General features: G+C 41.9%; 1 protein-coding gene across 5 annotated transcripts in view; it reads left to right on the forward strand.

The window, feature by feature from the left end:
* Positions 1–15,400, forward strand: part of RCBTB2 (RCC1 and BTB domain containing protein 2) — a 126,684-nt gene that overhangs the window by 70,611 nt on the left and 40,673 nt on the right. For 4 of the 5 annotated variants that reach the window (XM_029602863.1, XM_029602865.1, XM_029602864.1 and 1 more), the window contains exons 7-9: positions 3,356–3,463; positions 4,717–4,859; positions 10,437–10,627. In XM_029602863.1, coding sequence (XP_029458723.1) covers positions 3,356–3,463; positions 4,717–4,859; positions 10,437–10,627 — 442 coding nt within the window. Of the gene's footprint in view, positions 1–3,355; positions 3,464–4,716; positions 4,860–10,436; positions 10,628–15,400 lie in introns of those variants that run through there. The other variant, XM_029602866.1, reaches the window with a different exon arrangement.

The following is a 15,400-nucleotide window of genomic DNA, read 5'->3' on the forward strand; positions in this document are numbered from 1 at the left end:
GCCAACTGGTTAAAAGATAGAAAGCAGAGAGCAGGGTTAAATGGTAAATTTTCCCAATGGAAAAAGGTGAATAATGGAGTGCCGTATGGATCTCTTCCGGAACTGATGCATTTTAATATATTTATAAATGACCTGCAAATGGGAACAAGTGAGGTGATCAAATATGCTGATGACACAAAATTTTTCAAAGTTGTCAAATCACAAGAGGATTGTGAGAAACTGCAAGAGTACATTGCAAAACTGGGAGACTGGGCATGCAAATGGCAAATTAAATTTAATGTAGGCAAGTGCAAACTGATGTACTTGAGGAAGAGTAACCCAAATTATGGCTACAAAATTCAAGGCTCCACATTAGGAGTCACCACTCAGGAAAAGGATCTAGGAGTCGTCCTTGAAATCTTCTGCTCAGTGTGCACCCCAGCCAAGAAAGCAAATAGAGTGCTAGGGATTATTAGGAAAGGAATGGAGAATAAAACGGAGAATATCATAATGCCTCTGTATCGCTCCATGGTGCAACCTCATCTTGAGTATTGTGTTCAGTTCTGGTCACCACATCTCAAGAAAGATATAGCAGAATTAGAAAAGGTACAGAGAAGGGCGACCAAGATGATAAAGGGGATGGAACAATTCCCCTATGAAGAAAGGCTAAAGAGGTTAGGAATGTTCAGCTTGGAGAAGAGACAGCTGAGGGGAGATATAAGAGGTCTATAAAATAATGAGTGGAATGGAACGAATAAACGTTAATCAGCTTATTCTTTTGAAAAGTACAAAGACCAAGGGACACAAAATGAGGTTACTGGGTAATACATTTAAAACTAATAAGAGAAAATATTTTTTTTACTCAAAGCATAATTAAACTCTGGAATTCGTTGTCTGAGGATGTGGTGAAAGCTATTAGTTTACCTGCATTTAAAAAAAAAAAAGGTTTGGACAAGTTCCTGGAGAAAAAGTCCATTAACAATTAAGGGAGAATTGCAGAAATCCACTGCTTATTCTTGAGATAAGCTGCTTGGAATCTATCTACCCCTTGGGATTCTGCCAGGTACTTGTGACGTGGCTTGGTTACTGTTGGAAACAGGATACTGGAACCAGTACAGCAAGCCTTATGTTCTTATTTCCTCACTGCAGATTTTTGATTCAAAGTCATAGAAAGCATGACCAGAATTAAAAAAAAAAAAAAATGGGAGACTTTTTTTTGACAAAAGATTTTTTTAATACTTCAATATTTTCTGTGGATTCACAATCATGTTTTAAGAATAGTATAAGGAAGCATTGAAAAATGACCTAGCTTTTATAGAAACAAGTAGGGTTTTAGACTTTTGGGAAAACTGTTTTGAAAGTAAGAAATATTCTTGAGGACTGTAGATGGCTGACTACACCCACTGGCATAGTCTATGCAAAATCACATGGAAAAAAAGGTATAGACTGAAAAAAATGATTAAAATGCCTTAAAGTTTGTCAAAAAATATTAAAATAGTTTCCATAAATATAGTGACAACTACAACAAATGTGAATGAAGTATTTGCTGAATGAAGATTCAGTAACAGTTGTTGTAGACCTATGAAGGGTTTGCAAATCTTTATATTCCTTATGAGGGTTGTACTCTGTAATTTTAGTTTCTTTTGACTGTTTTCGGTCAGTGGTGAACAACTGGTAGCGCTTTTTAAAACATTTTCTTAAATTCTTATAAAATTAGAATTTGGAGCTACAACTACACTTTTTAAAATTATAAGGTGAAGATATCTGAATATTGGTCTTTGAGTCTAAACTTGCTTTTCAGAGTGGTTCACTGAGTGACAAAAGTTGAGTACCACTGGTTAAGGTATATAGTTTGGCTTTGCTCTGTGGTGGTAACAGATTAAATCAGTGTCTTCAGACAGGTATGTTGGTTGTGTTCCACTTTAATTTGGTTTATCTTCCTTAGACCTTCTCGCCATCTCTGATTGAATGAAACTTCATTAAAGACACACATATGGGCAATACTCTCTCTTTTTTTTTTGTGTGTGTGTGTGTTTTTTATTCTTCTATTTTATTTATTACAACAAAAATGGGAGAAAATAAGTGCAAAAAGGGTCATTAGTTTTCTGGATAAATATTTAGTTTATTTTGATGAGCAGAATTTAGAAGCTGGGGGACAGGGCTGGAAATGAGGGTTGAGAACTGGCGATTATACTAGGATGTGCGGGTGGTCTGTTCTACCTTTGCCTTTGGCCTTTCATTTTCTAATGCCAGAATTTTGACACAAAGTCATGGAAGACATGACGGGGGTTTTTTTTGTTTTTTTGAAAAGCCATAAACCCCATGGTTGGGGGCAAGGGCAACCTGGGCCAGTCATGAATTTTATAGGACCAAAACAAAGTTCTCTCTTTGTGTTTGAAACTGAGGGTGAAAATTAGTAAAGACTGAAATGTAGTTTTTTGAAAAACAATGGATTTTTGGTTAAAAAAAGAATCAGTTTAAACTGAAACTGAAGGGTCCTACTTATGGATGATGTTGCCTGTGATGCATTTACTGGAAGAAAGTGTAGCGAGTCTCCTGGAAAAAGCTTCTGAGCATATACAGAGTGAACCTTTATGACCATAGATCTGCTGTCACCTGGTTTTGATTTTGTCTGTCATCTGCAGAGGTCTCTTGTTCTTTTGTTATGTCAAGGTTTGTTTGTTTTTTTGCTGATAGTTCTCATATTCTTTCTTGACGTCCCTCTTAATGTCCCTGGTTAAGTATTTTGGCTGTCCTTTGTTTACCATCACTCTGCTGGTCGCAACAGGTTTTTTTGGATGAACAGTACTGAACTTGGCCTATGACTGCTTGGATATTTTTTATTTGCTCTCACTTGCCAGTCTGACTAAGCTGTGCTTGAATCTGGTTCTGAAACTCCCCCAACATGATCTAGTAAGCTGTACCAAGGTCTGCTGGTGGATGAGCCCTGTCAAAACAGTTCTCGGCTGCTTTTCAGGCCTTGATATGAGGATTTATCCCACTTTCATTGGTCAAGCGCTTCAAAGGACTTGAAGCAAGAGTCAGAATGGAATGATCCTGATTCCTGGCCAGAAGCTTCAATGTCTTAATGTTGTTTATTGGTGGAGGGCTCAGACAAAAATGGGAGAAGTTCTCACAGTTTAAAACAGCTAAGCCTGGAGACTTGTCTGACCTTTCTTATCAGTGAGAGTTGTATGTGTACTGCTCTGTGTACAGCATTAAAGCGAACCTCTCATAATCCAGCTCACTGTAAATCAAACCATTTGGGAAATAGAAAATTTAATCCACATGGTAAGACTATATATTTTGTAAATATAGAATCAAAACGTAAGACATTGCAAGATATTTATTAGTTTTTGTAATGTTTTTTTTCAAGGTATATGTCTGGGGTTACAATGGAAATGGACAACTTGGACTGGGTAGCACTGGCAACCTGCCAACTCCTTGTAGAGTGGCAGCTCTGCAAGGTACTCATATCCTCCAGGTATGGTTACTCTGTAGCCTGCTCTTCAAAGCAGATTGGATCATATTCAAGTTTATAAAGTTCTGTATGCACAGGAATTCTTCTGTTTATGTGTTATGTTGCCACCTACTAGTTGTGTAAACGTTTCATTTGCTGGTGTACTTTATGTATCTGTCAAAAACAGATGTGTGATCTTTGCCCCGATTGGTTTAAGTCCAGGGCGGTAATTCTGAGAGTTATGACTACACTGTGTGAGAGAATCCTTCATTTTTGCACAGTAGCTCGCTGCCAGCCTGCAGCACCTTCTTATGTTTCTCAGAGACCTCACAGAAAGCATCGCTTTTTCACCTGGTTTAGCCAAGTATTCAAAGAAGGGCTTGTGACACATTTGAGACACTTTGTTCCAGTTATTCTGATCAGTTATTCAGTAAGATCTGTCTCCTAGTTTTTTTTTATTTTTTTTAATTCTTTATTATAATTTCAGTCAAGTACGTAACAAGCAAAAACACTGCTGGACAGTAAATAAGATGTTACAAATAAGAAATTAAAATAAAGAATAAATATTAATAGAAAAATTACAACATAACACCTTCTTTCAAGCCGTCAACATAAAGGGGTCACAAGGGGAACCTGAGGGAGACAATTTCCAAAAATATTTTTCCAAAAGAAAATTTTGACCAAAAGAGCAATTTCAAACATTAAAGCCACTCATCAAACTGGCAGTAGCAGGAACCATAGCAGACTTACTGTTTAAAAAAAAAAAGGTTTAACTGAATAGGTTCAAAAACGGTATATCTGCTTCCAGCAAATTTAATTAAACATTTAGCAGGATCTCTCAAGAAAGATTCCCCCACGCAGTGCAAGAAAAGATGGAGTCTGTTCACAGACATCTGGGAAAAATCCAGACCACCAGACCCGTACAGGAAAAATCTTTATTACAAAAATTCAGCCTCATGATATTAATGTATTAACAGGTGTAAATGTGTGCGGTGATTTTTCCTGGGATAATCGTCACAGCGAAAGTACCCATGTACTTTGTCGTTGGAAAATCAGCGCAAAGTCGGCCTGTAAAAAGTACCCTCAGTCTTTACACCAGCTGAAAATCACCCCCTTAAGGTCTTATTAATTTTTACCTGTTTGCCCGTGTAAGTGTGTGAACTCAAATTGATTTCTTTATAGGTTGTGGTCCAGTTTTATTATCTCCAGAAAGAGCAGCAGATATGTAAAACGCGCTCATTTGTACCTCTCTGCATGTGTCTGGTTCTTATTTGCAGATCGTCTGTGGCAATGCGCATACCTTAGTGCTGACCGACGAAGGCGGGCTGTATGTCTGGGGAGCCAACTCTTACGGCCAGCTGGGCACTGGCAATAAAAGTAACCAGTCTTACCCCGTCCCAGTCATTGTGAATAAGGAAAGGTAACCGTTGTAGTTCTTAGTTCGATTGTTAAATCGCGAAAAACAAAGCTACTGAAATGTTGTTTAAAAAAAAAAAAAAAGGTAGAGATTCTGCCTCTTTTTATGTCAGATGTTTATTTGTAGTTGTTGCATGTCTTTTGGGGATTGGAAGGGAACAAGTGGAAAGGATTTTTAAATAATAGATGTATTTCTGATCCTTGATCATTGAAACTTGTCTTTGAATTTGCCTCTGGCAGCCCGCAGGCCCTTGTGTGTTCCATTCATTTTAATAATGGTTTCGTATAGTTGCTTTTTGGGGGGGGGGGGCGGGAGGCAGTTTGTCTCTTGCTGTAGCAGTAGAGAAGCCGGCAGCCCATGCAAGGAGCAGGAGCAGCGGTTTCCACCGGTGCGGTCTCACAGAGCCTCCGATCCCTTTCATCCATCCCCCTTCCCCCACCAGCATCCTTCTCAGCCACTTTTTTTTTTGGGTGAGTGAATTATATGCTGTGTCCTACGAGAGGAGCTGCCAAAACTCTGGAAAACTGTTTGTTAGTAAGAGGCTGAATTTGCTTTGCGTGCTGCTATCTGTTGTGCAGAGCACTGTGCTTTTTCAGTGGCTTGCCTTGTTCAGAGGGGCGGGTCCCTGGGCCACACGCTTGCTGTGGTGCTGCATGAGGACTCGTTCCAGAGCCACCATTCACTTTAATTAAAAATAAAGGGTTGCGGGAGCTTGCCACAAGTAGACCATCCACTTACACTGGGCCAGAATGAAGCAAGCAAACGGTCCTTTATCTTCGTATTTTCTTTAGCTCAGGTTTGTCAAGCCATGGCTTTTTATTACTCTTGGGCCCAACAGTTTCAGGCACACAATTAGCTTGTTAGACAATTTGCCGGTTCTTAGCATGCACAAAAAAAAAAAAAAAGGCATTCTTGTAGCAGAACTGGGGTAGAGTTTTGGATTTACACGCACACACTTGATTTTAAAAGGTATGTGTGCGTGTAAATCCACACGCACAAGTTGTGCCGTAACATGAACAGGTGAGCCTTTTTGAGGCAGAGTTTGTGTGCATACTATGAAAATTTCCAAAGCAATCTGATATACCTACTTTTGCTTTGAAAATTTGAGGAAGTGTGCCACTAAAAAGTACCCTCAGACCCTCCTGTTTTTGAAAATTACCCTTCCTGCTCTTAGAGAAAATCCATCTAGTCATGTCTTCTTACTCAGGGGTGGCCGACTCCGGTCCCCAAGTGCCAGGATCAGGTTTTCAGGTTATCCACAATGAATGCATACACTACCTCCATAGTATGCAAATCTCCCTCATGCATATATCCTGAAAATCTGTCCTGTTTGGGGCTCTCCAGGACCGGAGTAGGCCACTCCTGTTGTTATTTCAGTTGATGCTGTAGTAGATTCCTTTTCCTACAGCTCTCGTGGGATTTGGCACATTCTAGCATGGTGTCTGAAATAACCACAGATTTTATTGACAACAAGCAGTATCTGCTGTACAAGTCCAGTTGTTCAGATTGTGAGGTAATAAAGTCCAGCAGGATCCCAGAGTCTGATGGTTTAATCTGACTTTCTTCAAGATGGGTTGCAAGAAAACTGAGCTCGGCACGTTTCTGCTGAGACAAAACCAGCTAAAGAGAGGTGGCCTAAGTTCCCCAGTCAGAAAGGTATAATTATGAAATGTGTTATGGTACATGGTGACACATTGTGAACGTACTGCTTCGGTGTTGTAGAAATACAACCTGAGAGAGACATCTGTTTTGTACCTAGCAAATTACCCTAAATCTGTGTCATTAAGCTATCGTACATTGTGGGAACTTGGGTAAAAGCTGGGCGGATAAAGGAGGCAGACTCCAGCTGTTTCCTCGCCTGCAATTTTATTTACAGTGCAAAAACAAAATGCACAAGAAAAGCTGCTCACCTTGCAGTTCTGATAATAAACGACATCAAACGTGAACAGGGCTTTGCATTGGCTGACTTCCTGCCTGCTTCCCAGGGCCTCTCTAGTCCTTCGGGTACTGATTCCTTGTAGTTACGGTGAGGGGAGCCCCCCTTCACCCAGAATCCCTTGGAGGGCTGATCCTTAAGGGTCGCTGTGGCCAGTCCTTTAAGCTGGTTTTCCTGTACAGCCCTTCACATACATCTGAATGACTTGATATGGTTTACTAGAGCTTGTTTCAGTATTATGTGTAGGCCTATAATAAACTGTTTGAAGACAGCTTGTGGATGTTCTGCTCTCCTGCCTGCCCTTCTCCACCTTTGCCCTCCATTTAGTCCTGTGGAAATTCTGCCCTAGTGTGGAGCGCAGAATTCCCACTGAGTTCCCCTCTTGCGCAGAATCTGTGCAGAATTTGCCAGGCCCCGGCATGCTGCGAGTGGAGGCTGTTCCTCTTGCGGCGAAGATGACTGAGGCCCGGCGGCTTTGAGCAGACCCCATCCCTGAAGAGCTGCTTTTGCCAGAAGGGGGAGAAACAGCATAGGTATATGTGCAGAGAGGAGGCGAAGAAAGCATTTTGTGGGAGGGGGTTAGAGGGATAAGTGCAGGAAGATATGACAGGCCCAGTAAGCCAGTAGATAAGGGTGGGTGTGGATGTGTGAGAGGGAGCCTATGTGAGGGTGCATGAGTATTTGTGCTAGAGAGAGAAGGGAGCTTGTGTGAGGGTGCATGAGTGTGTGTGAATGTGGAGAGACTGTGAGGATCTGTGTTAATGAGTGAGAGATTGGGCGCTGGTGAGTGTGTATGAGGGATTGAGAGTACGTGTTTGTGATAGAAGGAGCCTGTGTCAAGGTGTGTGGGTATATGTGTAAGAAGGAGAGGGAGTCTGTGTGCAGGGGTGTGTAAGAGAGAGAGCCTGTCTGAGGGATTGTGCGCCAGTAGATAAGGGTGGGTGTGGATGTGTGAGAGGGAGCCTATGTGAGGGTGCATGAGTATTTGTGCTAGAGAGAGAAGGGAGCTTGTGTGAGAGTGCATGAGTGTGTGTGAATGTGGAGAGACTGTGAGGATCTGTGTTAATGAGTGAGAGATTGGGCGCTGGTGAGTGTGTATGAGGGATTGAGAGTACGTGTTTGTGATAGAAGGAGCCTGTGTCAAGGTGTGTGGGTATATGTGTAAGAAGGAGAGGGAGTCTGTGTGCAGGGGTGTGTAAGAGAGAGAGCCTGTCTGAGGGATTGTGCGCGAGAGAGGGAACCTGTATGGGGTGGGGGGGAGGTATATGAGAGAGGGAGGGATGAAGCCTGTGTGAGAGGCAGTATGAGAGAGGGGTCAAACTTTGGAAGTGGAGGACTGGGGAGTGAAGATAGTGAAAGGAGTTTAAGCCTAAAGGGGGGAAGGGGAGAGATGGTAGAAGGCGGAGGAGTTGTGGCATGAGAGGGCAGAGTGAAAGAGGTCTGGCCAGGGGAGTAAGAAGAGAGGCGGAAGGGACACTCTTACAGTGTACTTCTAGAGAAACTCTGCTAAAAATATTTAAAACTCTGCATCTTTGAGTTTAAGCCTAAAGGGGGAAGGGGAGAGATGGTAGAAGGCGGAGGAGTTGTGGCAGAGTGAAAGAGGTCTGGCCAGGGGAGTAAAAGAAGAGAGGTCTGGCCAGGGGAGTAAAAGAAGAGAGGTCTGGCCAGGGGAGTAAGAAGAGAGGCGGAAGGGACACTCTTACAGTGTACTTCTAGGGAAACTCTGCTAAAAATATTTAAAACTCTGCATCTTTGAGTAATAACTTTTCTGTATTACATTTTAAATTAATGAGTCAAAGACTGTGATGTGTATTGTGTTATTTGATCAATATAAATTTTGCAGAATTTTAAATTTTTGTGTAGAATTCCCCCATGAGTATTCATTCTCCTTTCTGCATCTAAACTCTAGGCTCTTATTCATGTGGGCCCATTCGTAGGCAACCATCTGATTCAAAGATTGATGTCGGATGCTGGGTCAATAACCTTTTGTGCTGAAAAATCCTTGGACTGCACTTGTTAACAAGGTGCTTGCAGCTTTGGCGCACAGAAACACTATTGAACCACTGACTGTTCAGAGAAGAGTAAAAAGGAGGAGCGTTTGTGGTGAAAGGGTTAGAGCGTTAAACTATGTATCAAGAGAGAGTCTCTGGGCCCAAGCCTGTGCCTTTCTCCTTCCGCTTACTCTGTGTGACCTTGGAGTGAATTCCTTATGTCTTTGTGCCTTGACCTACCCAGCTCCTAATTGTGTCATGGTAATAACTTTTACGGCTATATTGTTACAGTTATGATTACGTACGTACTATTGCTACCTGCTGCAAACTATGGAGGCTGCAGGATATACATTTTCAATAATAATAATAATGCTGTGGCTTCCCTTCTGTCACTTGGATTGTACAAAGGTCTCTAAAGGCTTCAGATCGCTTGCCATAGATTTTGATTTTAAGTATATTTCTGGGGAGCAGGCTCTAAGTTTAGTCAGGTAGCACTGACATGGAGTGTTACCAGGTACGTCTCTTCAGAGGAAGAACTGCCCTAAAGCTACCCAAGTATATTCAGCTGCAGACTCACCTGGGTAGGTTGTACTGAATTTCTTGTGCAAAGTTAACCAGGGAAATTCCCATTCCCTGTACGTACCCGGATCAGTCCAGACAGTGGGTTATGTCCCCCTTCCAGCAGATGGAGTCAGAGCAAAAACTGTAAGGACAGCCTCTAATAGGTTGGAGCACCCTCTGCATCCCTTCAGTATTACTCTGACTCCAGCAGATGAAAGGTGGCACCTGCAGTCCCCCCACTAGCTTTTGGTTAAGCTGTGTCTGGTTTATAGTACAAGCCATGCACCATTTTGGTGACCAGCCTTTGAATTGCTTCTACCTCAGCAATGTCCTTTTCTATCTAGAACTGAGCACAGTCTCTCTTGCCTTTGCAAGCCCTTCTCTGGATGTCTTTTGCGATGTCCAGGTAGATCTCTTCCCTTTGTGATGATGGCCTATGTGTTGGAACTAAGTAGGTATCAGTTCTTCCAGTTCACAGCCCCTGTGGGGAGAGTCCCAGGCATCGCACAGTTTGACCACCTAATGGACAGATTTAGAGCTCTTGATTACAGGGATCTGGCCGAGGACCGTTGCTCCAGGGATTGGGTTACATGAGTTGGGAGGGGATATTTAAAAAGAAAATACCAGAGGGTAAACATCCCCTGGTGGTTGTGAATGAAGGCTAATATTACTAGATCTCTGCCCCCAGTTCCAATTGAGCTGAAAGCCCAAAGCAGGAGACATGAATCATTTGGGTGTTTATCTATGCCTTTTGTGAAATGGCAAAAGGGAAGAGGTTTGATATAAATATGGTTTTAAAGAAGCAAATGCTGTGTTCAGTAATGGGAGTCTTCCAATCAATGTGTGTGTTAAAAATGTCCTTATTGTGTCTTAACTATGGAGGTATTTTAGTGCAAACTGGAATTGGAAGCGATTTAATCCACGGATAGAATTTTTGGTAACCTCCTCCTCATGCATGTCTTAGATGTTTAGTCAAACTTGGACCCAAACTTGTCAGCATAGCCTTCTTTTTTTTGTCTTGCACTGTATATGGAAGAACATGTATTTGAAATGTTTTCTATCTCCTTTCCATGTGTGTGCTTTTGAACTTAGAGTCACGGAGATTGCTGCTTGCCACTCTGCTCACATATCTGCTGCCAGGACCCAGAGTGGCCAGGTGTACATGTGGGGCCAGTGCCGGGGCCAGTCTGTGGTAGTGCCTCACCTCACCCACTTCACTTGTACAGATGACGTCTTCGCCTGCTTTTCCACCCCTGCGGTAATGTGGCGCCTCCTCATTGTAGGTGAGCCAAAAAAAAAAGTCAGTGAATGAGATTCTGTTTATTTTCTAGTATGGGACGTCAAACTAGGCTCGCTCGTTAGCAGTTTCGTGCACTGCTGTGCGAATAGACGTGGGTTTGATTCCTGGCTTGGGTCAGTCAGAACTAAAGATGCTGGAGGCAGTGTTCATAGCCCCTAAGGGAAGGGAGCCATAGTTATATCATGTGCTGGGAACACTGGGAACACCCAGTGGTTGGATTTTGGGCCAATGACTGCAGAGTCCTGGTACATGATTTCTGGCTGAGGACTGTTTCTGCAATGACTGACTGGGCTAACTGAATTGGGAGGGGACATAAACTAGAGAGAGGCCAGAATGAAAGCTCACGGTGTGAGGTATATTTTATTTTAATATTTTTGAATAATTCATCAGTTCTTTCAATCAATGACTGTTTGTTTAGTTTCTAAATATAGATCCCACACTCTCCAAATCATTGTAACATAGTAATGATGGCAGAAAAGGACCAGATGGCCCATCCAGTCTGCCCAACAAGCTTCTTACGGTGATACCTGCTGCACCGTGCAGGTTACCCCCATGTTTCTCTCAAGGGTAGTAACTATTGCTCCATGCACTTACCCCCAAGCCTTCTGATAAGAGTAGTAATATTTACAATCAATCAAAACTAAGCAACTGTCAAACCCATAAATTACTGCTAGCAACATTTTTACTGGGTGAGGAACCTTCTTGATAATTCAGACAATACTGCTTGATGTTCTTTGCTTTGGGACTTTGGTACCCAGTTAAAAGGTTGCTAGCATTTTGGATTCACATTTCTCTGCTAATGAAAGTAGGCTAGATTTTGAGGAGAGTGTTCATGTGCTTGCCAGCCCTCTGGTCGGTTATATCGTTGAATGCATGCTTGTATCTTTCTGTCTGTCAGATAGCACTTTGAGTCATTGTGAATTTGAATAGGCTGTAAGGAAAATACAAGACCTGTTAAATTCAGTATAATAGGAAATCTAACCTTTGTGATTTAGTTTGTATAAAATAAACTGTTCGTTTGTGCTTGCTGTTCCCGACCTTAAGTTTGCAAAATTCCTGAACTGTGCAAAACTGCCAAATATCTGGAAGCATTTGTCCAGTGTCATTATTTTCAGAGATTGGGGCTGCCTCTGAGGTAATTCAGCTTTGTCTTGTAGATATTAACACCCGAACCTAATTTTTGCCTATCTCTGAATTTCACAGAACTGAGCCCTATGTTAATATTAATAACCATTCATGTAAACAAAGCTAGGTTACCAGTTTAGGTTTTGATCAATCTCGTTTACTATTTTTAAAAGAAAACTTTACCCTTTGCATGTACAGTGCATTATTAGAAGAGTACACACAACTATCACACATTACATTTCTCAACACATTCATTTTCTTAAGGTTGTGTCCTCCTTCCTTACAAGCCCTTTGAATAGTATGGGCAGATCCTGTGATGACAAGCAGAGGCTTCGGAGCCACGTAGATGGATATCTCTTGAAGTTGTTGGTTTGTTTCTCCAGCATGAGGAAGCTGATGCGGAATCAAACTTTGAAGACATTTTTCTTCAAGGAATGTAATGTACAAGGAAAAACTGAGAAACAGACGTGAAGCCATACTAATCTCCAAAGGGGTTATCCACCAGATTTCAAGGAGTACTTTGATACGGTCTTTATGGATACCACAGTGCCCTTTAGAGATAAGACAGAGGTCAGCCCCCAGCACAAGCTGATTAGGATTTGATTTTGATGCTCATTAGTGTGCATTGGGTATCCTGATGCCTGTGCTTCAGTCATCCAACTTCTTTCAAATGATACTAGCACAGGGACTGAAAACAGCAGTCAACACCAATTCTGTCCTCTCTGTTCTGGCTTCAACGTCGGTTACTTGTTAGCTCTTCTGGTAATCCCTCTTCTAAGTATTGTTTTGGTACCGGACAATGTCTCCTTCCCACCTTGTGTGCTCAGATCTGTAAAGCTTTTAGCCATGTTTCCTTCAGTGTAAGAACAAGATGCAGCCCTGTTACTTGCATATACGTGAACTGATGGGAAGGCAATAGGCATCATTTGCTCGCTTGCCCCACACTATGGGGCAGGCTAGCAAGGTGAGGGAGTAAGACTATTGGCGCAACCAGGAGGCCATCTGGGGAGTGCCAGAGGTGGTGTAGGTGTAAAGGGGAACCCTGCAAGGCCCCATGAATCTTTTTCTGCTTTTGCTTAAGATTCTATATAAAGATTCATAGACTACATTGTTTATACTAATGATAGAAAAACTGGAAAAATGTGAGGGTTTTTTTTTTGAAAAGGGAAAAAACCTTTCTTACAGTTTCTATATGAAGAAAAGGACAACCTTTTTTCTTCTGTAACATAAATACTCACATTAAAAAAAATAATTTTAAATCAATTCACAATGTATATAAAACATCTGCTAAGAGATGATTCATTTAAATTAAAATGGATTTAATAACCTGTCTGGTTTATACCTTTTAATAATTTTTTCCATTCATTATATTCTTTCTAATTGAGAAATAAATCTTTTAAACAGGGACTGTATTAAAATTTCACTTTTTTTTTTTAATTTACATTTTTATTTGCAATAGCAAAAAAGGCATATCCAACAATGAACAAAGTAATCTTACACAAACAAGCTTCAATAAACCTAGCACAAAATACAGAATTGCCGTTCTGTTTTTATATTAAATTTCACTACTTTTCTAATTCCATTATGGCTTCTGCTCAGTTTAAATACTTAAGAATTTTACATTTTCTCTTAGTTTGGCTAGTGTGTGTGTGTGTGTGGTTTGTATGTGAGGGGGAGGGTGCTTCTGCGTCTGTGTGGTATGTATGTGAGAGAGAGGTTGCTTGTATGTGTAGTGTGTATGTGAGAGAGAGTGCTTTTCTGTGTGTGTGATGTGTATGCGAGGGAGAGGGTGCTTTTCTGTGTGTGTGAAGTGTATGCGAGGGAGAGGGTGCTTGTGTGTGATGTGTATGCGAGGGAGAGGGTGCTTTTGTGTGTGATGTGTATGCGAGGGAGAGGGTGCTTTTGTGTGTGATGTGTATGCGAGGGAGAGGGTGCTTGTGTGTGTGATGTGTATGCGAGGGAGAGGGTGCTTGTGTGTGTGTGTGTGATGTGTATGCGAGGGAGAGGGTGCTTGTGTGTGTGTGTGTGATGTGTATGCGAGGGAGAGGGTGCTTGTGTGTGTGTGTGTGATGTGTATGCGAGGGAGAGGGTGCTTGTGTGTGTGTGTGTGATGTGTATGCGAGGGAGAGGGTGCTTGTGTGTGTGTGTGATGTGTATGCGAGGGAGAGGGTGCTTGTGTGTGTGTGTGAGATGTATATGCGAGGGAGTGGGTGCTTTTGTGTGTGTGAGATGTATATGCGAGGGAGTGGGTGCTTTTGTTTGTGTGTGTGTGTGTGTGATATGTGTATGCGAGGGAGAGGGTGCTTCTGTGTGTGTGTGAGAGAACATGTATGTGATTGAGCGAGACTGGTCAGAAAGGTGACCATGTGTAAGAGAGACTGATTAGGGAAGTGAGTGTGTGTGTGTGTGTGTGTGTGTGAATGAGAGAGAGAGAGAGAGAGAGAGACTGGTCAGGGAGATGATTGGTATGTTAAAGACAGAAACTGGTCCTGAGACTGTGACTGATGTGTGTGTTTGTGCGCGCATGTGTGTGTGTGTGTGTGTGGGGGGGGGGGGGTTGCTTCTGTGTGTGTGTGAGAGAGAGAGAGAGAACATGTATGTGATTGAGAGAGACTGGTTAGAGAGGTGACGTGTGTATGTGTGAGAGATGCTGATCAGGGAGATGTCTGGTGTGTGTGTGTGAGAGAGAGACTGGTGGGGGAGATTGGTGTGTGAGAGACAGAAACTGGTCCTGAGGATGTGACTTGTGTGTGTGTGTGACAGAGACTGGTTGGGGTCCCTCAGGAAGAGGACCTTGAGGACAGCTTTAGCAGCTCCTTCTGGTTTGGTTTGCCAGGGAAAGGAGTGGAACTGCTGGAGATGGTAAATAAAAGTGGCTTTTTAAGTTCATTTTTCTTGATTGACTGCCATTTTAATTATTGGGTATCATGTGATGTGTCTATTGTTTTGAAATATTTTATTGGTGTTTGGAGAAATTTTAATAATTTTTAAGAGTTTTTAATTGTTAGATGTTCTGTTCATCAGCTGTTTGAAACATTTATCCATATAGTTTTACAACTATAAAACTATGTGAGGATCTATAGCAGATTGGCGTTTTCTATTTTCCTAATAGGAGATGTATTGGTGTTTAGGGCCTGGTTTAATATTTGTAGTGTTGCCTTTTTATAGGTAGGGTTGTTCCATTTGAGTGTATTCCATAATGCAGGTGTAACTGTGTGCGGATTAGTTTGTGTGCATTATTGCAGATCCTGGTACTATGTTAGGTGCTATATTTCTGTTTCCATTTCTCCAGTTTTGTACTGCATGCAGAGTGGCTTTTTTGGTTTTCCATTTCAGTTTCTGTCTTTGTATTTGTAATTTGTGGTCTTTCTGTACTTGGTGAAGGTTGATTTTGTGTGTGTGACCAAGGTGAGGTATTTAACCAGCATGTAGGCTAGTAAATTACCTCACCTTATTTGTTGTGTTTTCTCAATAGGATGTGCATTGGTGGTGATCTGCTGTCTTTTTATCCTAGGAAAAGCATGATGGTAGTCCTCACAATTGGGTGACATCCAATGGAGCCCGGCACAGAAAACATTTGTCTCTCCTTTTCTGCGGTACAGTTGCCTCGCTGTCTGTGGAGATCTTCTTT

The sequence above is a fragment of the Rhinatrema bivittatum genome, chromosome 5 (assembly GCF_901001135.1).
Source record: "Rhinatrema bivittatum chromosome 5, aRhiBiv1.1, whole genome shotgun sequence".
In the NCBI taxonomy this organism is placed as follows: Eukaryota; Metazoa; Chordata; class Amphibia; order Gymnophiona; family Rhinatrematidae; genus Rhinatrema; species Rhinatrema bivittatum.